The sequence below is a fragment of the Ambystoma mexicanum genome, chromosome 4q (genome assembly GCF_040938575.1).
Source record: "Ambystoma mexicanum isolate Mex_15411 chromosome 4q, UKY_AmexF1_1, whole genome shotgun sequence".
Classification (NCBI taxonomy): domain Eukaryota; kingdom Metazoa; phylum Chordata; class Amphibia; order Caudata; family Ambystomatidae; genus Ambystoma; species Ambystoma mexicanum.
Window position 1 is genome coordinate 652,395,495 of NC_090928.1, and position 22,103 is coordinate 652,417,597.

General features: G+C 46.3%; 1 protein-coding gene across 1 annotated transcript in view; it reads left to right on the top strand.

Annotated features, from left to right (window-relative positions):
• The window catches only part of ERLEC1 (endoplasmic reticulum lectin 1), a 1,019,547-nt gene that overhangs the window by 166,477 nt on the left and 830,967 nt on the right, over nt 1–22,103 (top strand). Inside the window, exon 3 of the mRNA XM_069608229.1 lies at nt 417–497. Coding sequence (XP_069464330.1) covers nt 417–497 — 81 coding nt within the window. The remainder of the gene's footprint in view (nt 1–416; nt 498–22,103) is intronic.

The following is a 22,103-nucleotide window of genomic DNA, read 5'->3' on the forward strand; positions in this document are numbered from 1 at the left end:
AAAGCCGTCCCCAGGTCTGGCTCAGGAGCGGCTGCTGTCCCCTGGACACATGGGGAGAAACTACCCCAGGGAAGGTAGAGATGACATCATCAGATTCATCAGAGGGCTCACAAAAGTGAGCAAAGAGGACTGGCATCCTTACCACTACCATCGTGGGTGTTTTTTTGCTGTGCTTTTATAATTGTATCTGCCATTTTATCACCTGTAATGCTGAACAAAGATTTTGCTGTAATACTGTGATCTCTGCAGATAATGTGTAGTGGCGATGTTGTAGTGTGTTCATTCCAGAGGAAGATTAAATAACATCTTCTTTTCGTTACAGCATTTGTGGTTACATTACCTCACTTATAACTTGTATTTGTTGTCGACTCTTGAGGTTAATAATTTAACAGTTTCATGTTTTTTGTATCTGCTAGGAAGATGACAAAGACTACAAAGGACCTACTCCAGTAGAACTGTTGGAACCTCTCTTTAAGCAAAGCAGTTGTTCATATAGGGTATGTGCTCCATGATTTTCAGCAGTTTTGTCATTAATGACCATTCTTTGTCAAGTATATAATCATGTAATGCAACTGAACTAAACTGAATGTAAAGTGGAAACATACATCAATGCTTTCTTACGCAAATAACGCATATAACTGCATTGCACAGCATTGTTGTACGATGCAGCTGAATTATGCGTGGTTGCGTTTCTGGGACAACTAAAATATGGAGAAAAGGGCACCACCATAGTTTCGTATTCTTGATATACAATTTTAAATAATTCAAAGAAGGGCATGTGGACAGCAACAAAAACCGCACACGCAATTGTACGGTATATAAAGTAATTTGATCTGTGACCAAGAAAGCTTTCCTCAGTGTTTCGTAAGTGGAAAACAATTGTCCACTGATTCTTATTCTAACAATTTATGTAGCTAATTGTAGCACTATTTGTCATTACACAAAGTTTGTAAATAAGTTTCAATGAACAGTCCAATGCATTTCGGGCTACACAGAGTCCTTATTCAGGAACATCATCAATCTCCTTTTCTATTCTTTTATGCCACTCCCTATGTTCCAAAACTAAACCACTCTGAAAGTGTCAATGGCCAGGGAGACGATTAGGTTGGCAAAAAAAGTGCCTCCTGGACGCGCTTTGAGGTAGCGTTTGTAGGACAGCAAGTTGCCTTTAGCTGTGCCACCAGAAACTGTTCCTCTTTGTTGTGCTTACATTGTGTCCTCCTTTTGACTCTTTACAAGCCGTTTGTGACAGTTAAAGGACACTTACAGCGTGAACACTGAAGACCCATTGCAGTAGAGCAATGCATTTGCGTATGATTTATACCAGAAGTATTCTCTGAGATTTCAAATGATTGTTTTGTAAAGAGTGCAAAGTTTGCATGTTGGTACAAAGCAAATGAAGAATGTACAACAATAAAAAATATGATGAATGGAGAGCAGCGTCTTCAAACAGAATGAAGGGTCTGGGTATAATGCAGGGGATGCCCTGGGTGCAACAGCCTTTGCCCAAGTCCTCCAGACACATCAAAAGACATTAGAATTTGACTAAAAAATGCTAATCCGCTCAATTACCTATTAATTACTAACCTGCCACGTTCTCACCTTCACCAGTGTTCCTAGCAAAAATTACATTACCATATAAAAGCACATAACTAAATGATGTCCACCATTTGAACAATACATAGCAAATATAGTCCACAAAATTGTTGACATCTCTCTGTTGGCTAACAATCCCAACTGTTTCAGTCCTGTCATAACAAGCGAACGTTCTTCCAGGGGGTTTCATCATTTTTAGCGGGTGATTCAAAGTTGACCTGTGGGCAAGGAGCAAGCATCATGAACGATTATTACATCAATCTCTTGGACTTGTCCTGTTGAAAAATTTAAGGGATGCATTTGTCTAGCGCCAACTGGTGATCTTTGTACTTAATAGTCTATGCAAAACATTTCCTTGCATTATCAAAGGTGTGTTTTTTGAGGTATGAAGCCTGACTGACCCCAAGTCCTTTTTAAAGTAGGTAGCTATTTTTCAGTCAGGTGGGCAACACTTTTTATCTATTTTAGAATTAACCTTAATTAATTCAATGGGCCTATATGCTGAGAAATGTGTTCCTTTTCAGTCAATGGGTATTAGAGTAATGTGGACCTCCTCCATCATGTCTGAATCTTTTGCTGTTGCATGAAAATGACTCAGGAGGGTTAAGTGCTGCCTCTGCACCAAAGCAAATTGTTTTTTTAAAAGGTCCTTCTGATTCGATCTGGGCTAAGACATATGTTGTTTTAGACTTTAAATAGCCTTTATAACTTCCTTTTTAATGATTGGCTCCTCCAGTACCTCTCCACGCTTCTCCAGTAATTACCTGAGTTTGAGACTATCTATATAGTCCAATTGTTTTGCAGGGTTCTGCTGTGTACAAACCTTCAAGTGATGCTTTGAATTAATTTTGGTTTCCCTTCTCCAAAGTTACCCCCGTACATTGAATTATTTTGTAAAGAAATGTTTATTGCTTTGCTTTTTGAGTTGTCTAGCTAGGTTTGGGGTATTTAGACCACCTGTTGGAGGCACCTGTAAAAAATAAAATTGAGGATGGCCTTTTTACACTGCCTTGGAGTGGGATTCATCCTGTGAACCTCACATGACATGTAACTCCATCACCCTCCCCTGCATGTCCAGTCCTCCATTTGTCTCCCATGGGGGGAGGGTTACCCCCTCACCGAATCGCTGCATGCACCGTTTTCCTGCCCCCCCTTTCTCCTGCCTTGTCCTGACGATCAGGTGCCGCGACTGCAGCAAATATGACCTCTCTTCAACCACTGATCCCTCACAGCATCAATGGGGCCCCTCATGCACTTACCTGCTCCCATGCAACTCACAACCTCCTTCCTCTGGGCTTTACGGACAGGGTTCCAGCGTGGTATGCAGTCTTCTCTAAGCAGCGTTTCATGGGTGGACTTTTTTTTTTTTTTTTAGAGGCGTCGCTAGACCACAAGCATCCCAAACATGTTTCGGTCTTGTTGGGCCTCATCAGTGAGGAGTAGCTTGGGTCTCTAGGCCCAGCAGGCCGGGACCCACGCCTGGGCATACCCGTCCCACTCAGGGTGACAAAGCAAAAATAAAGAGCTGTTAGCTGCACTTCTAATGCATCTACTACTATTGTAAGAGCTCCCTTCTTTTGTTAGGGTCTGCCAGTCGCAGTATTCTCAGCAGAAACGTTTTTAATCACTTTTTCAGTCTCTTTCTTGTTAATCGGGTCTCAAAAGCAGTGCTGCCAAATTTTCAGTTTGCTCATTCACATGTTTGCTATGCTTTTATATGCGACACTTCTAGGTCTTTTCTGTCACAATTTATTTCAATCTGGGCAAAGCACTTCTCTCTGTGTGATACTGCTATTTCTTTTTAAATTACGCCCCCCCCTGCCACCCTATCCTTTTACATTGTGAGTTTCTAGGAAGTATCCTAAAACCGCAGTAGCGCTTTGCTTTTCTCCCATACCGGTCTGAAACATAGCAACAATCCTTCACTGGCAGGAATAATTTAACATCATATGGGCATTCGCTCTGCAGCAGTAATTACTGGTCCATAGACGAGATGGCCACATAGTATTAAGACTTACTTTTAAGGCACAGTTACATTGTATTTATTTAGTCTATGTATTTACGTTCATATTTGGTTTGAATGAAACCTTATACACGTATCAAACATGTTTAAAAATATGTACAAATCTCATATTCACAATGATTTATACATCTGCTTCTTAAATTCAGAAGTTCCTTATGCATTTGGTCATAATCGTCAATGAACCTTAAAAAGTAAAAACCCAGTTCTCCTGGTTATTACATGACCAAGGATGCTTTAGATAACGGCCTCTTGGGTTCCTTTCAATATGCTACAATTGCTAAAATGACACTCGCCTGTGATCCATATGTGCATTTAGCCTACACAGCCTCTTCCCCTAGACTCTCCATCGTATATACGATGAGAGTCCACAAATAGATGGTTCTCTATGCCGACAGATACCACACAAGTGACCATAACGTCGGCTCCTTTCAAATTGTTCACAAGCTCACCGAACTGAGTTGCTAAATGGTTTAGCCTGAACATAATAATTATTCGATGCACCTTCCTGTCTGGGAATACATTCATATAAAGTTGAGTGTTCATAAACACTGAAAACTACTTGTAATATTTTTTAGAAGAGCTCAAATTGGATATTGCTAATGCGTGGTGTCCCTAATCCCATAAGTGCACTTTTTTTCAGAGTGTATGGTTTAGTGCCATTCTGGGGGGAAATTTGCCAATTTGAGGGTACTGTCTGAAATCTCAGTGCAGTGAAACTGGTCAGGTGGTATTGGCACAAAACAAGTAAAAAAAATCACTGGCAGCATGAACATCGAAATAAGTGGCCATACTTCAGAACCCTGTAGTTTCTGATTGCCTCACCCCATCTTCGAAGCTAGCCCAGCTTCAGTAGACCTATTGAGACATTCTCGTTTTTTAAATGTATTTGTGCAATACAGCTAATGCTAGCTTTTTGTACATTCCCCAAAGACCTATTACTACAGCTCCCACAAGTAATATGTTGACAATTAAAAATCGGGTTTGCAGATTAATAATCGGATGTTGTGTTGGAGAATCTGGATTAATAAGGGCATTGTACTGTTACGAGATGTCTGGTATGATGAGGGTATGAGGTCTTTTGAGGATTTGAAGGTTATGTTTGATTTGCATCAAAAGGAACTACAGAGATATAATTTGCTGGCTGCTTTAATGATGGAGAGGAGTCAGATGATTGATTTGGCTCTATTGCAGTGACCTGAGAGGTGTGATTTTATCTCTCTTGTTCCTCATGGGGTGTCTAGTTTTTTTAAAACTCTTTCCGACTGAAAATCATTCCCTAGTATTCTGGGATAAATTGAGATGTAAATGGTTTGAGGAACTTGGAGAGGTTATACCTTTGAATGATTGGGAAAGTATGTGGAAGGTTCCTATTAAGGCAAAGGCTGATTTGAGTTTGCACTTTATTCACCAGAAGACTTTAGGACGTCTTTTTTGGACTCCTGACAGGATGTTTAAATTGGGACTTGGTGATACTGATATGTGCTGGGGTTGTTTGAGAGAGAAGGGTACTTGCTATGCTACACATGTTATGGGATTGTGAAAAGGTAGTGGGGTTTTGGAAAGAAGTTTTGGATAGGGTTGATTTGGTGTGTGAGATTGCTTTGCTTTTCCTAGAAACCCATTAGCGGTGATATTGAAATCTTGGAGTTCTGTGAGACATCTTGAATATCTGATGATGTGTTGGATTAATAAAGTCTTTCTAGTTGTTGTCAGACTGATATTACGAGTCTGGAAGACTAGGAAAAAGCCATGTGTAGATGATTGGTTAGTTCAGTTGCAAATTCTTTCTCGTTTTGAGAAATTGAAATTGGGTAGATTACACAAAGAGGACATTTACAATGAACAATGGAGTAAATTCAATGAGTTTTATGACTGATGCTTTGTCAGAATGTGCTATTTATTTTTATTTTTTTGGGTGGTGGGAGGGGAGGGTTAATGTTTGTGGTGTCTTTAGTTAAGTGTAAAAGTGCTGTTTAGGATAATTGGTTATTGGTGAATTGGCAATTAAGGTTTGTAGAGTTTTTTTTTTTATTTCCTCACTGTATTTGCCTTGATTTAGTTATCACATTTGATATTTTGTTATGCTCTATTTGTTCCATTTTTGATTGCCTTTTCTGAATTGTACTTATTTTTGAATAACTTAAATAAAGAGTTAAAAAAAATAATAATATACTATAAAATTGATACTACTTCATCCTCATTCATGTTTAAAAGTGACTCATCCCACCATACAAACATCATAGTTGGCAGCATGGTTTAACATACGCTGTTTTGGTGTACTAAAGTCAATGCAACAATAAATAAAAAAGATTCTAACATCAGCCTTAATTAAGCTAAGAAGTAAGTCATCCCCATCATAGTAAGCAAAAAAGATTTAACGTAGTGAGACCTAGAATTAAGTCTGGAATAACATATAATAAAACATTGAAGATGGCCTCAAACCGCACCCACAATTTAGTAAGATGGTAAATTACCCCAGGGACCCTACCATCATGATAGGCAGACAATAAGTTATCATAGTCGGAAGAATTAGAGTCCAAACCACAGTCTAACAAAACAATTCTTCTAATGTGAAGTAAAGACTCACATTCCAACATTAGATGCCTCACAGTTTCTAAGTGATCACCCCTACATAATTTACAGAGGCAGAGATAGTTGGGGGAGGGGGATATCCTAACACGACCTCCCACCACTTCCAAAAAGGCTGTGGAATTAAAATAAATACTCACATATTTGGTTAAAATTCAATTACTGGGGAAGGACAATAAATAAGTACCTGGTCAACTTTGGCTATTGTAATGCAGTACATAATCGTATGCCAAACTTTTGGTAGATAAATTTGCCATCTAAATTGTATATCTATCTAACTTGTATATCTTTTTCTTTAATACAGGAGTACGTTTAGTCAAAGTATGTTTATTCGTAATAACGCTGTTCTGTTCGAACCAAATACCCAATACATTGTGTAGTTTATTGATGCAGAAGTGCCTAGAACCAATAGTATCAATCAGGAGTAGTGTTGCATTCAAATGTAGAAGGGAGTCTGGAGTAGCATGCATCACTTTTTAGTAAAAAGTAAGTTTGCTAATCAACAAGAGAAGAAACAGAGTATGGACGGCAACTGCAACTCAAGCTGGATATATTAAACAGAAGTGGTGAGTGGAAGCTTGAGGAGATTTTTTAAACAATTTGCCATTTTAATCAATCTGAAAGGATATCTGTGGGCCCATAACTCTGCACCCTATAGTAAAACAGGGTGGATTTAATTCTTTAGGAGCAACAAGCATTCTCTTTTGCAAAACGTAAAATCGCCCCATTATCTGTTGAATATTCACCTCAAACTCCTTAATGTGGGCATCCCAGTTCAAATGACAATAAAATATAAGGCCCAGGTATGGGTAAAAAGAAACCGGTTCCACCAGTTTGTCTCGCAGCCTTAAACAACACTTTTTAGAAACTCGATTGTTGCCTGGGTAAAGTACCATAGATTTTGTTTTGGTTGGTATTCGTGGTAAAGCCATTTAGTTCCACATATTGATGGAGCATATCCAATATGGCTTTCACACCCCGGCCAGGGGGCCGAACACTGGTTTTAACGGCCCACCCGCCCGGGCTTTGTCAGCCTGAAAACCTGTTCCAAAATGGCCACTGTCATCCGAAAAGGGACCTAGTCCCTTTTCTATTTAAATGGCAATGGGCATTTCTTTTGTTTGCTTTTTTTTTTCTCCCCTGAACTGCAGCAGGCGGTGAATGCAGAATCACGGCCGGAAAAGGTGGATTCTGATTGGTCAGACTGCCTTTTCCTGGTGCAAATGTGCATTGAAGCCCACTACGCGTACCGTCCATTATGACGTTGTCGTCGGAATAGCAGAGCCAAGTTATTTTATGGGGACCTAATCTCAGGGGATTAGTACTAGAGCTCATTGGTGCCTCTGGCAAATCCCCTAAATACAGAAAAGAAGCAGAGTTAAAATACACCAATGTTTACGGCTTTGCCTGCTATCAATCAGTTTGGTAGAAGCCCCTTGGGGCGAGCACCTAATCTTGACTTTAGTGTTCGGATAGGCTACGATTATAATTTTGAGCAACCCTAATGGAATACCCCAATTCCTTAGCTTCTGCCGTAGTCTCTCCCTACTTATGCTATCAAATGGTGCGCTAAAGTCAATAAATGAGGCGCAAGTGTGCTGCTTCCTAATGGTCCAAGCATATTCAAGGAGGCCAAGGAGCTTTAACTGATTGCTCAGGGTTCCTGCACCCCCTTTGAAATCCCATTTAGTACAGTGGAATGAGACCAGCTTCCGTAACCCAGGTGCTTAATTCAAGTAGCAATACTGTGGCGAAGATCTTGGCGGGGGCATCAAGCATGGCCAAAAGCTGATGGTTACTAGGCACGTGTCTGGATCCCTTTTTGAAAAGTGGTACAATGACACTTTGTTGCCAGGTTTCTGGCATTTTATTCAATTGGCTAATGGAGTTTAACAAACAATGCAATAATGCCCCCACCAGTCAGTATTGAGCTTAATAAAGGTGTTGTAAATGCGATCTGGGCCGTGTGTGCATGTTTTGTTTTAGGACAAGATCATCTTGGTCAGTTCAGGGGGGGAGGGAATAGTGCCAAAAGACCTTGGGTAGATCAAGATTAAAAAGGTTAGTTATAGGTTTACTAGTAGAATTTTTGATAAATACCTCCTGTTTGTTCATTGCTCACGCAAACCTTCTCAGATAGTGAGTTGCCGACAGATTGAGCGGTTTCACAACAAAAGGTTCAGAATCCACTGGTGTGCTCCAGCTTGCCATGCAGTGCTCTGTTCTGCTCTGCCTTGAAGAGTGCTCCATAGTTCCCTGGGCACTCCAGCTAGCCATGCTTTGCTCTATTGTCTTCAGTGTATACAAACTGCCATTCTAAGCTTCATTGTGCTCCTTTATCTCCAGTCTTCGCCTCCCAGGTATGCAGTGTTAAAATGTCTTCTGTGCCCTCCACCCTGCCTTACAGTGATTTATGTTACAACTGAAGAGTTGTGCACTGCACTTTGGTTTACATTTGGATGACATTAGTCTAGACTATAACATATTTCATTGTTTCACAATGGGCTAGTGCAATTGGAGATGGCAAGGCATAGAAATGGAGTACTGGATCATTCTACCCTGTTGCCACTGCACAGGTTTTCTAATGGATCCAGTGACCAGGTGTGCTTTTTGGACATGGCTAGCAGAAAAAGGCTTATTTCAGTGGCTGAAAAGTACCAATTGAACTTACATACATACACCAATAAACACACCCACAAAAGAACTAGAATATTGTCTGCAGCCTGCCAATGGATATCTATTCACTTATAGTGAAGAAACGGGACCCTTTTTGTCATCCGGCAACTGGAATTTCCCACCCGGGTGAGCATATGCAACAGTTAAAAACAGCTTTTTGAAAACCTAGCATTGGGCTCTGTAGAAATGTAGATTTGGGCTGTTATGGACTAGGAGGAATCGAAGGCAGATAAGGACTTCAACTCTTTCTCTGTCCAACAGCACAGATTCTGAGTGCTTATAGATATAATTTCAAAACTAGTTCAAAACGAGGTGGGTGTATATTTTACTGAATGAACTGATTATAACATTTCCGGTCAGTTTGAAACTAACTTGTAAATGGATTTAGTTATTGCCACCCACATGGCCATCTCTGAGCCTCGAGTTTGGTTTAAAACAAAAAAAAACAACTCCATGGACCTTATGCATGTGGTAAAAATGCAAGTTCAGCGCGGTAAAAAGGCACAAACCTATAAGATGTGGCATTAGCCCACTAAATGGAGGGGGGCTTTGTTCATAGCCACACAGTCCTACCTATGCCATAAGCTGACCCCAACAAATTGTCGTCTAGATACATAACCTATAGGTAGTATATCTTGAATTATAGATTTATGTAAGGCTTAACATTAGACCCAGGCACTGTAAACGGGCCTTGGAACTTGCTTTCATTAGAAATTAATTCACATTTTACTGTCAGGTTCAAAGTGTCCCATGGTGGTTTCAAATTGCCCCTTAGCACATTGCAGCCTGCAAAGTGGTCCGAAGAGTTCCCAAGATGCAACATTCCGCTGCTAACTTGTCAACAGTTCAGAGCATCCCTTTACAGGGTGGAGGGTAGCAGAGGTGCCGGGAGGGATCCCACTGTATGGTGGGGGTAAGGTGAGCAGTGTCCCCAGCCACCCGGATCGCTGCATTCAGTTCACTCCCCGCTGGCTGCTGTGGGTGCCGTGTCCTGGAGTATAGTGGTAGCAGGCGGAGCAGGGAGCTCACAGGATGAGTGATGGCTTATCAGGCCACTACTGTATGGCTGCTATCCCCGACCGTCGTGCGGTTCAGGGTCCCCCCCCCCGAGCCCTCCATGGGTCCTATTTTATTACAAGGCTTCACTGCGTCACAAGGTGAGTGGGGGATTCAAGAGGGCTCCATGGCAATATACAAGTGGCCAGAACTCCGCGGCACCCATGCCCCCAGCGCCACAAGTTGGCTGAGGTACGCAGTCCAGCCCCAGTCACCGCCCCCTGCAGCATGAAAGGGATCTGCAGCACCTCAGCGGATGAATGTGAAGGACACATTCTCCAGCATGGAGTCTGGCATCGATTCACATGCTCATGAATATTCCCCATCAGGATGGAATCCTCGGTAAAGAAAAAAATCAGTATCAGTTTCGTTTCTGATCTGTCTTTCTTAGTAGTAACCAATCACTGATCTCTGGGTCATACTGCCCCCAGCCAATGACTGCCCTCTCCCTAAGCCCCGCCTCTGGCAGCCATCCTCAGATTTTTACCGCATGCTCAAGTGTTGGGAGTCCTCGTGTTTAGCTCTCGAGTTTTTTTTTTTTCCTGTGTTTTTACGTTTTTCAGGAGATTTTCACATTTTTTCGGTTTAATCGAGCCTCAAGCTCCACAGTTTCTACTTCCGATAACGGGGACCCGTTTCGGAATTCTTCTACGCCCCTCAAGGGTGATGTTTTCGTCGAGTTTATACTTCTTGGAGGATTCCGGAAGATCTGCGGCCTACATCAACGGACATGGACCAGGACAAGGGAAGCACAACGCCCATATCCAAGCTGTTCAGGTGCTGCCCTGGATGCGGATTAAAGAACATTTTCAAGGAGCACGAGCATTCGCGATGTCTCTACTGCCTTCATGAGGACAAGACGCACGTGCAGAAAGACTGTGCGTTCTGCAAGAACCTTTCGGAACGGACCAAACAAGACCGTCGTTCCCGTCTCGCCGCCTAGCTGCAGAAGGGCATGTCAGGTGAGAAGGTGAAGAAGAAGTCTGAGCGGGCTTCTAAGTCCTGTGAGGGCACCCCGGCGACGGGGGCCCAACAGAAGGCCAAGCACCGTGAGTCTGCGGGCACTGGGAGCGCCGAAAGGTCAGGCTCTTCGGTTGCCAAGCAGGGCGCAACTTCCCCGGCACGTTCGACCACGAGCCAGCGCTCTGGTTCGGGGAAGAGGAAGTCTGAGAACCCGGGTAGGCCGCTGGAGCAGACCCGGTCGATTGCGAAGGGGGAGCGAGGCGCTGACCCTCCCCCCAAGGCGAATGCCCAGGACGCACCTAAGGTGGTGAGGGCTTTGATCCACCCGGCAAAGGCCTCTACCGAAGTAGTTGCTGCGACCCTGGCAAAGCCGGCTGAGTCTATGCCTGTGGAAAGGCCCTCCGGGCCCAGAGTATCCCTGCCACCGCAGAGGGTTTCCTCTTTCCAGCCCATCGCTAAGACCCCCGTGAAGCCCCCGGCTGAAAAACAGGGGGTGTGGGGGGGCGGTGGCCATTACAGACTCGGAATCAGCCTCTGAGGAGGAACTGGTGGAAACCGAGAAGGGCCTCAACGAGAGGTCCTTACGCCTCAACGAGTGGTTCATAGGCCCCAATGAGAGGTTCGAGAAGGTTCGATCTCAGGGGGTGGTCCCTGCTGACGTGATCGAAGATAGCGACGACGATCAGGGCCCAGTGGAGCGGCCATCCCGTCCGTCGCAGCCATTGCCCGAGCCCCATGATAGCTCGGCGGCCATTTTGCATTTTGTTGGCAATCCAATCCTTATGCACCGAGATACGGACGAGATTACCATGCACCCCGACGGAGGATCCAGAACCAGGCCCGTCGGGAAGCCCTCCGAACAAGCGGAGGAGAGTCCACCCTGCTCCGCCCTTCGTGCCTGCGAGACCGGTGGACCCCTCATCCCCCTCGCCGGACTCTAGAGAGGATACAGCGACAGATACAGCTACGGGGACGGACGATGACGGCGGCGATGACACAGAGGACATCCCGTCTTCACACCCCCCCCGCGGGCGTCTCCAGCCGACGAAATTGGCTCTTTCCACGCCATGATAACCAGGGCATCCCAGCTCCTCCAGCTCTGCCCTGAAGAACAGAAAAAGGAGGGGTTTCTGTACCAACGACGAGAGGCCAAGAGGAAGACAGTCCTCACAGTGCCTTTACTCGACGACATCTGGGACGAGGGGCTTGCTGTCCTCAAGAACCCTTCCACGACACCAGCCAGGAGGGACAGGTACGAGAAGAAGTACCGAGTCCCCGATGCCGCCCCCTTGTGCCTCAGGGCCCAGCCCACGCCGGACTCTGTCGTCTCGGCAGCTGCTAAGAAGAAGGCAGTGGGTGCGGCGGCTTCAACTTCCACTTCCCCGCCGGACAACGAGGGCAAGAAGTTGGACTCTATGGGACAACGATTAAGGCGGCCAATGCCTTAGCAATCGTGGCCCACTATGACAGGGAGCTCTGGTTCAAGATAGCTCCCCTGCTAGACTTCCTGCCTGATGACAAAAGGGCTGAGGCCCTAGAAATTCTGCAGGAAGGTGAGGTGGCATCGGATCACGCCATTACGGTGTCAACGGACATTGCCGATACCGGATTTCGCCAACTGGGCAACAGAGTTTGCCTCCGACGAGGAGGATGGCTCAAGGCGACAGACTTTCGCCAGGATGTCCAGACCAGGGTGTTGGACATGCCGTTCGACGGCAACAACCTTTTTGGTAAGGGGTGGATGAGTCCCTACAGGCCATCAAGGGGGTGCTTCAACAGCGACAGCCCTTTCGGAGCACTGGAGGCAGACAGGGTGCCTCCAAAGGATCTAGCGGTGGCTCTTCCACTTACCGCCAGGCAACCCGCTCCTCTTCCCAGGAGGCCTTCAGAGGTCGCGGCAAGCAAGGGGGTTCCCGCCACCGTCGACAAGGAGGCAAGGCTGCCTCCAAGCAAGACTGACCCGGTCGGGTTGTCGGGCCCCCACCGAAGCACCCCAATGGGAGGCCGGCTGACGAAGTTCGTCAGCGTGTGGGAGTCCATCTCCACCGACCGTTGGGTGTTGGACACCCTGGCCAATGGGCACTCGCTGGAATTCCAAAAGAAGTGCCCTCGCATTCCTCCCGTGGCCAGGAAGGAGAATCACGTCCCTCAATTACTGTTGGAGGTAAAGGCGATGCTCAAGAAAGGTGCCATCGAGCTTGTCCCCAGGGGGCTCCGGAGTGTACTCAAGGTACTTCCTCGTCAAGAAGAAGACAGGCGGTTGGCGCCCCATCCTGGATCTGCGTCGCTTAAACAAGTACATCAAGGCGCATAAATTCAGGATGGTCACCCTCCTGCACGTGCTGGGACAGCAAGAGGAAGGCCACTTCCTATCGTCTTTGGACCTGGAGGATGCTTGCTTCCACATTCCTATTCTAAAAAGGCACAGGAAGTTCCTCAGGTTCAGGGTTCAGGGACGCCACTACCAATTTAGGGCCCTACAGTTCGGATTAAAGTCGGCACCCAGGGTTTTCACCAAGTGTCTGGCACCAGTGGCGGCGCTGGACTGAGTCTGCAAGGGATCCACGTTTACCCCTACCTGGATGACTGGCTAATCCTGGCAAGGATAAGGGAACTCACCGTCGAACACACGGCGAGGACCGCCATCAACTACCCCAAATCCCACCTGGTTCCATCGCAGATAGCACTGTTTCTGGGAGCAAAGCTCGATACAGTGGGGCAATTGGCCTCCCCGTCAGAGGAGAGGACGAAGACTATCCTGGGCAAGGTGCGGCGCCTGCTAGCCAAGGACGTGGCCAGGGTGAGGTCCATCAAGTCCCTCCTTGGGATGATGTCCTCATGCATCTATCTGGTACCTCTGTGCAGACTTCGGATGCGTCCGCTACAGGAGTTCCTCGACTCCCGCTGGTTTCAGGCGACGGGCTGCTTCGAGGACAGGATCCCTCTCGACGAGGAGTTCCGTCGGACGATCCTATGGTGGGGTACCCGTGCTCACCTCACTACAAGCACAGACTTTCAATCCCTGGCATTTCAGGAGACTGTGACAACGGATGCCTCTCTGAAGGGTTGGGGGCCCACACCAGAGACCTCCACGCAAGAGGCCTTTGGCTCCCGGAGGAGAGGTCTCTCCACATCAACATTCTGGAGCTCCGAGCAGTGTTCTGGGCTCTCAAGTCGTTCCTTCCGTCCCTCAAGGGCAAAGTGGTGAGGGTCTTCACCGACAACACCACCACAATGTTTTATATACAGAAGCAAGGAGGCACCAGATCCCCAGCCCTATCCAAGGAGGCCCAGGATCTGTGGCCCTGGGCCGTCGCCCAGGGGATGTTTCTGGTTCCCTTCCACCTGGCAGGAATAAAAAAACACCATCGCGGACTCACTTGGCAGGGAGCTGCGCTCGTGCCACGAGTGGGAACTGCGCCAGGACCAAGTGGATCGACTCTTCCAATGATGTGGCAAACCCCAGATCGACCTGTTTGCGACAGCGACGAACTCCAAGTGCCAAAGGTTCGCCAGCAAGTTCCCACAGCCGAGGAGCATGGGCGATGCTTTCTCGTTCCCTTGGGACGGTCTGTTTCTATGCGTGTTCCCTCCATTGCTGTTGCTGCACCGCCTCATCAACCAGCTCAAGAATTCCAGGTGCAGGATGATCCTCGTCGCACCGGCGTGGCCGAGGCAGATCTGGTTCCTGGACTTGTCAACGTCCCCACCAGTCAAGCTGCCGGCGGACGCGGATCTTCTCTCCAGAGAAGGAGGCGCCATTCTCCATCACGACCCACAGTCGCTGAACTTGCAGGCCTGGCTCCTGCAGCACTAGAGTTTGGAGAGTACGATATCCCGGCTGATTGCAGAAAGGTTCTTGCAAAGGCCAGGGCGTCCTCGACTCTCAAGTGTTACGGTCATAAGTGGAAGAGGTTCTCTGTCTGGTGCCGTCCACAGAAGATTAACCCTCTGCGGATTACGGCCCCTCAAGTGCTGGCCAAAGCTGGACTGGTGCACGCCTCCATAAAAATACATCTGGCTGCCATCTCCCGATATACCAGGACTACGGGACGGGCGTCCTTGTGGTCTCATTGCCTGGTAAAGAAGTTTATGAAGTGACTATTCCGATCATTCCCGCCGGTGAAGGCCCCTGGCCCGGCGTGGGAGCTTAATGTGGTGCTGACCAGGCTCATGGGAGCCCCATTCGAGCCTATGCATTCGGAGCCTTTGAAGTTCCTGTCATGGAAGACAGCGTTCCTCGTGGCCATCGCCTCTGCACGACGAGTGGGAGAGATTCAGGCCCTTATCTTGCAAGCCTCCTTACTTGACTTTTCATGACACGAGGGTAGTGCTGAGGACGCAACACTCCTTCATGCCCAAGGTGCCGTCGGACTTCCACCTCAACGAGCCCTTGGTGTTACCAGTTTTCTTCCTGTCGCCTTTGACGCCGGCCGAGAGGACTTTGCACTCGCTGGATGTAGCTGGAGCGCTGAAGTTCTACGTGGACCGCACGAAGAGTTTTCGGAAGACGTCACAACTGTTTGTGAACTTTGGGTCTGTGAATCAAGGGAAGGCTCTCTCGAAGACTTCCATTTCCAGATGGCTCTCTGGCTGCATCATGCATTGTCACTGGTTGGCAAACCGACCGCTGCCTGGCCTTCCGAGAGCCCATTCGACCAGAGCGATCGCTGCTACCACGGCGTTCCTGTCTGGTGTACCCCTGCTGGACATCTGCAGGGCTGCTACGTGGGGGTGGACGCACACCTTCACAAGATTCTACTGCGTCGATCGGGACTCCAGGGAGGAGTCCAGGCTCGGCCAAGCAGTGCTGCGCAACCTGTTCGCTTAAGGTGAGCCTGGTGAGGAGGTAAGAGATGCTTAATGTTGAGTTGTTGTATTGCTTAATGTTGAGCCTGTTGCCACCTCCCGTGGTTATGCATGTGTATACTGCTATGTATTCTTTTATTCATGAGCATGTGAATCCATGCCAGACCCCATGCTGGAGAAGGAACAAGTTACTTTCCTGTAACTGTTGTTCTCCAGCATTGGTCTGGCATGGATTCACATGCGAACCCTCCCACCTACCCCTCTGCGGCTCTTCACTTGGTCATACTGCCTTGGTCAGCCGGCCATGTTCGTTGAGTGCAACAGCGCCTCACCGACTGAAGGAATTTATGATAAGGTAGTCTAGCGATGTGTCCCAAACCAGGCACAGAATGCCGCCCCTGCGCCGCTTTAATGATAGTGTCACCGTCTGTGAGGCAGGCTGGCTGGTGTGCAACTAATCGGTTCTCAATGCAGCAGATAGCAGGGGTCCGTACCTGGAATCCCAATGAGGGAATGACATGCCAGCTCTGTTGCCGCTGGGTGGATGTGGCGGTCAGCAGGGCTCTCCAGTGCCAGCCAGGGGGGGAAGGTGTCCGAGGTCCGGGGGGCCACCGGGGTCCACAGTGTAGTGTCAGCCCAGCACCGGCGATGCAAAAATGCAACGTCCGCCGGCACCAGGAGGCCAATCCAGGGCAGCTGGTTGGGTGCCGGAGCACGGTGCAGGCAGTGTATATGGAGAGTTGTGACCCATCCGACTCCGACGGAGTATATGTTGCGAGGTGCCAGGGGAGCCGAGCTGCATCGGTGTGAGGGCCACCAAGTAAGATGTGTAATTGTCTGCAGTGGTCACCCCTCCCCCCGCTAGGCCCGCGAGCTCGGGCCCGGGACGCTGCAGCGAGGGCAGGCAGTTTATCTGGAAGCAAAGTGTATTCCGTGGCAGCAGCCCGCCAGGTTGCGATTTTCGGGCAGTGCCTTCAGCAGAGTTGTGGGCATTTGTCGCAAGAAGCACAAGCGCTAATGCGGCACCAGTTCAAGGAAATATGCTCAAGGATCTTCCCCAAGACTGAGCTCTTCACTCAGGTGGCCATTCTCTATGTGCGCAACAGCGCCCCCTTTGGACCCTGCCTTATGACCATGACGATCTAGTGATTCTGATCAAGGGACTGAGCACTTTAAGGGCGCCTGGCCTGGGCGGCCTGTCTAACATCATAGTCCGAGGAAAAAACCTGATCAATGGGCCTTGATCTTGAATCTGGTGCTCAAAAATATACTAGTGTCCAAATCCATTCCCCATTCTTGGAAAACAGCTAATATTGTACCAATTTTCAAAAATAGTAGCCACTCTGATCAGCCAACTATAGACCTATATCATTGCTAGATGTGTTGGGGAAAATATATGCCACTCTGCTACTCAAAAGGCTGTCCAGCTGGACCCAGAAAAATGGTTTGAATGATAATTTCCAAGCGGGCTTTGTAAAAGGCCCTGGCACAGTGCCAGCTGCTTTTTTGATTAATCTACTAAAGCCCAAAGCCATTGATACCAATACTAAAATCCATCTGGCTTTTGTAGATTTTACTAAGGCTTTTGATCGTCTGAATAGAGAGCCCCTATGGGATGAACTGGCTGCGAAACAGTGCCTGCCGGACTTGTTGGCGCAGATTGAAGGTCTATGTACAGGCACGTCTATACGTATTCGCGTATCAATGAAAGGCGATTTGACTGAGGAAATCTCTACGTATAGAGGAGTTAAGCAAGTTTGTGCCTTGGCGCCCGCACTTTACAACTTCTATATCGCCGATTTCGAGGAATTCATGAACGCCTGCAGAAGTTTTCCATCGAAGCTGGGGGCCATGAGAATAACCCATCTCCTATATGCGGACAATTTGGTTCTGATTGATCACACTGCCGTGGGATTTCAAAGACAATTAAATAGTCTTCATGAATATGCAGTGGTAAATGACCGGAGATAAACACCAGCAAAACTAAGATCCTGACGCTAGGAAAAGAAGGCATGTTAAGGAACAAAAAAAAACACAACAATGGTTCTTTAACCATCTGGAAATGGATCAGGTGAACTGTTTTAAATACCTGGGGATTTGGATCACAACCCGTCTAAAAGACCCTGTGTCTTTTGTGCACCAGCTCCAAAAGGCTGATATGCCTGCCTCTCGGGCAAGCATATTGAAGAAAAAATATTGCACATTTTCCTTGAAGCCACTTATTGACTTCTATATTGCAAAAGTTGTGCCACTACTGGTGCTGAATCTTTTGTAGATCTACCAGTTAACCTTTGGGTCCGTATGGAAGGCACCGTTCGGAAGAAAGTTCTCGGGCTCCAGTTATCAATTCCCATCCAGGTGGAGGGGAAAGAACTAGGATTGTCTTCGCTTAAATCATCAGCTGACTGGAAGCTTTTAAGCCTGTTTCAAAAATGCAGTTGTTCTGGATCCCCCCAATATGATAGATGGTATTAGTAAGGAGCTTCAGTCCAGCTCTAATAAATATCTGATTACTTGGGGAAAACGATGGTCTAACCTTCTTAAAGAAATAACTTGCTCAATGAAAGACTCTTGACTAACCAGAGTAGGGTGAAAAACAAATTGTTTGAAACTGATTGGATCTAAACACAGACGAAATAGGAAAGCTAAAACTACATACACAACTAGAAATGGAATCAATGAAACAAGGTGTGATTGATTCAATAGTACCTACGGAAGTGTCCAGATCTGAAAATGCGGACAGCCTTTATGAGGATCCGATTTAATTTATGCAGAACCAACTAAATCATTGCTGTTCAATCCCAATGCAACAAAAGTAATTTTGGATGCAGTTTATGCAAAAGAATTGAAATGAAAGAAACTCGTTCTCATTTATAGACTATTTGCCTGGGTTTTACAATTAAATGAACGGAATACTTTGGCCAGTTTGTAGAGAAGTTTAGAACTCGATTGGTAGATGACTGGTGGTAATTGCTAATAAAAGGAACACAAACACCTTTGCTTATATCTATGGTTCAATATTCTTGGAAGGTGTTAGAACCTATGTTGGATCAGATCTAATGGCTCAACTGAAGCAGAAGATCTAGGCAAAGGAGCAAAGTAATTACTACTTGAGAAAGATTAGATGATGGATTATAAGATATAGTAGGACGGTTTGGTTTAAATGTCTTATTGACCTAACTACAGAAGAAAGAAGTGGCTATGATTGGTGAAAGATGTAAAGACGGTTTAGCTAAAATGTTTTTCTTTAACATAAATGCAAATAAATAAATACAAATGTTGCCATCCACAAAGCTAATCATACTTTAGACCAAATATTTGCCTGTTCCCCAGTAGTATCAGTCACTAATCCACCAGTGCTATTGTGGAGACTCCATGTTTAGTGTTCCTTTTCTAATCCCCTTCATTTGGCAAGTGAAAAAACACCCTCTCACTAACCATCCTGTTACCCTATGGGCCTGGAACAGAATTTCCAAAGATTCAGTGTACGAACTTTGAACCCCCCCCCTGCTACTCCAAATATAGTCGCCAAATTTGATCTGAATGACACTCTGAGCAACGAAAGCACTATCGGCACTGTGATAATTGACAAACAAGCTCCACCTTCTCGTACCACCAAAGCACGGCACCATCAGAAACAAACCGGGAAATGGTTTACTCCCGAGCTAAACCTCCTTCATGGCAAAGTAAGAAATTTAGAGGGACAATGGCACTGCGTAAGTAACATCGAGAACCTGAGAATACTTAAACAGTTTCAACTTCTTCATAAAAAAGAGATTGTGAAAGCCAAAAAAGGCTTTAATGAAGATAACATTGACTCTGTTTCAAATACTTGCAGGATGATATTTTCTGTTGTTAAACATATTTACAATGAAATTGATAAATGTACAAATAATCTCATCACAAGGTTTGGCCGAACAGTTAGCGGCTCATTTCACTATCAAAAGTGACAAAATTTGGAACAGCTTTACTCGTAACAATAATGCAAATCAAAACCTTACAACCAGAACTTGCAGGTAGGAAAATATCTACTGACCGTACATTTTACACATTTTTTAAGCTAGATATCTTTCAGCTCACATTGTTTTTACATCCGCCAACTGTTCTGGCTATCTTTTTGGACCCGCTTCCTCCCAGAGTTGTGCTACTCATAGAGGCCATACATCAGTTATTCAATACCTCCCGCTCTTCTGGAATCTTCCCAGATGTCTGGAAATGCTGTGATGTAAACCACTATACCCCTTAAGTGCTCAGGGCGAGTATGCTTGTCCTATTTGCATAGACTTGTAGAATAGCCCAGCAGTTAAGGGGTTGAAAACCCTCATTGGATCCTATTGATCTAAAGGAAATCTGCCTATCTCTCAACCCCCTTTCCTTTCAAAACAGTTACAAAAGATAGCAGTAAGTCAGATTTAGAATTATGTTGAGAATACAGACTTATTAGACAACCCCTAGTGGGCTATAGACCTTTACACAGCACTGAACTAATCACAACCTCTCTCCTGCACTATCTGAGAGAGAAAACGGATGGAGACAATACGGATGGAGACAATAAGATTGCTTTATAAGCTAGGATTTCAGGACAACATCGTTTAATGGATCCAATGTTTTCTATTGGTTCGGCACAAAACAAACTTGCTTAGGTCCTTTTTTTTTCCTCTGAAATGCGGCTTTCCACAGGGTTCAGCCCTATCACCTGCTCTGTTTGATCTATCTCGTCACCCTTTATTGGACATTCTTCATTAATTTGGGGTTACCTTTTTTAATGAAGCCTAAACTTGGATCGACCTAAAAGGAGACAATCCCTCATAAGGAAAGAAAAATAAATTGCCTGACCCCCTCAAAAGGATGGATTCACTCAAACCTTTTGAAAATAAACCCAGATAAAACTGAAATCCTGGTGATAAACAAAAAACCCAATACCTGGATATCACTTGTTGGCCGAACTCTGCAGATCCTTCCCTGAGAAAAAACCTGAAGTTAAGAACCTAGGCATTACCATAGAAAATAATCTGGCACTAAACTGTCAAATCACATTAGTGACTAAACCTTTTCTTTAATTGAAAATAAAGTACATACTTCCTTCTCGTTCTCACACCAGGTGCTAGGAATAAACACGCATATCTCCTCTCATTTGGATTTCGTAATTGCTGTTATTTAAAACTTCCGAAATACTTATCACATTTACAGAGTGCAGAACGCTGCAGCCTGAATCGTGCTGAAACTCAAAAAGCATGACCATGTGCGATCAGTGTGTGAGCAGTTCTGCAGCATTGGACCCTACCCCGAGTGGAGTAGAGTCTGTCTCCAATGTCTATTGGAAGAGGCAGTCTTACCTTCAAAAACACTGTTTCTGCTCAGAGCGTGCTTGGTGTGACAGCAGTGTGTGAGCAGTTCTGCAGTTCAGCGGGACACAGAGCAGGAGAAAGGTGCCAGGTTGGAAGTTCTCGCCCAGCTAGAGTGTAACTCTTTTGGAGTGCTCGATACAGGCCGCTTTGTGGGTGCCATAGAGGTGAGTGAGTGCGAAATAACACTGAAATTGAAGGTAAATATAGCAGATTGGCTGCATTCTCCTTCTTTTACCGTTGACTGCAGTATATGTACAAATTAAGGAGCAGAATCAGAATGGCTCCTGCTCAGAATCATGCCCCGTTTTCGTACCAAGACATTCGAGGGGATTGGGTCCTCCGACGTATTCCATATCTATGACATGTAATCACCACAGCTGTGCTGCTTCGGAAACTTTTTCTGCGTCCTGCGTCGATGACGTCGATGCGCCGTCGTCGAGGACCTCGTCCAACGTCATCCGATGTGATAAGTAGGACGCACGACGCCCGTAGCCTCAGTTCCGTTTTTTCCGCGAACGTGTTGCTTCGTGATTCTCGGTTCACGCCTCGACTCTTTAGAGTTCTGTTCTTCTCGGTTCTTCGAACCTGTTCGTTTTGTGAAAATCCTTTGTGTGAAGATGTCTTCTACTTCGTCTTCGACCCCGCGTCCGGGTTTCAAGAAGTGCGGGGAGTGTGGGTCCAAGATGTCGGTGACGGACTCGCACGACGCCTGCCTCTGGTGCCTCGGGGAGGCCCAGGACACGGATGACTGTATCGACTGCCAGTCGCTCACGTCCAAAGCCTTACACGAACGTAAGAAGAAGTTGTCGGTAGGTGGGGTGTCCAAGCCCAGGAAGTCGAAGTCTGCGGGGCTTTCGACGGATGATTCGAGGGGTGACTCTCCGCGTCATCGTCGGAAGTCTCGTGGGTCTCCTTCTAGGAGTCGGTCTCGCCACTCCTCAGCCTCTTTGAGGCATTCTCAGAAGCGCCGACACCGGTCGTCTTCCAGGTCCTCTTCGGAGGACTCTGCCCGGAACGTCGCTTACCCCACCAGCCGTGCGACG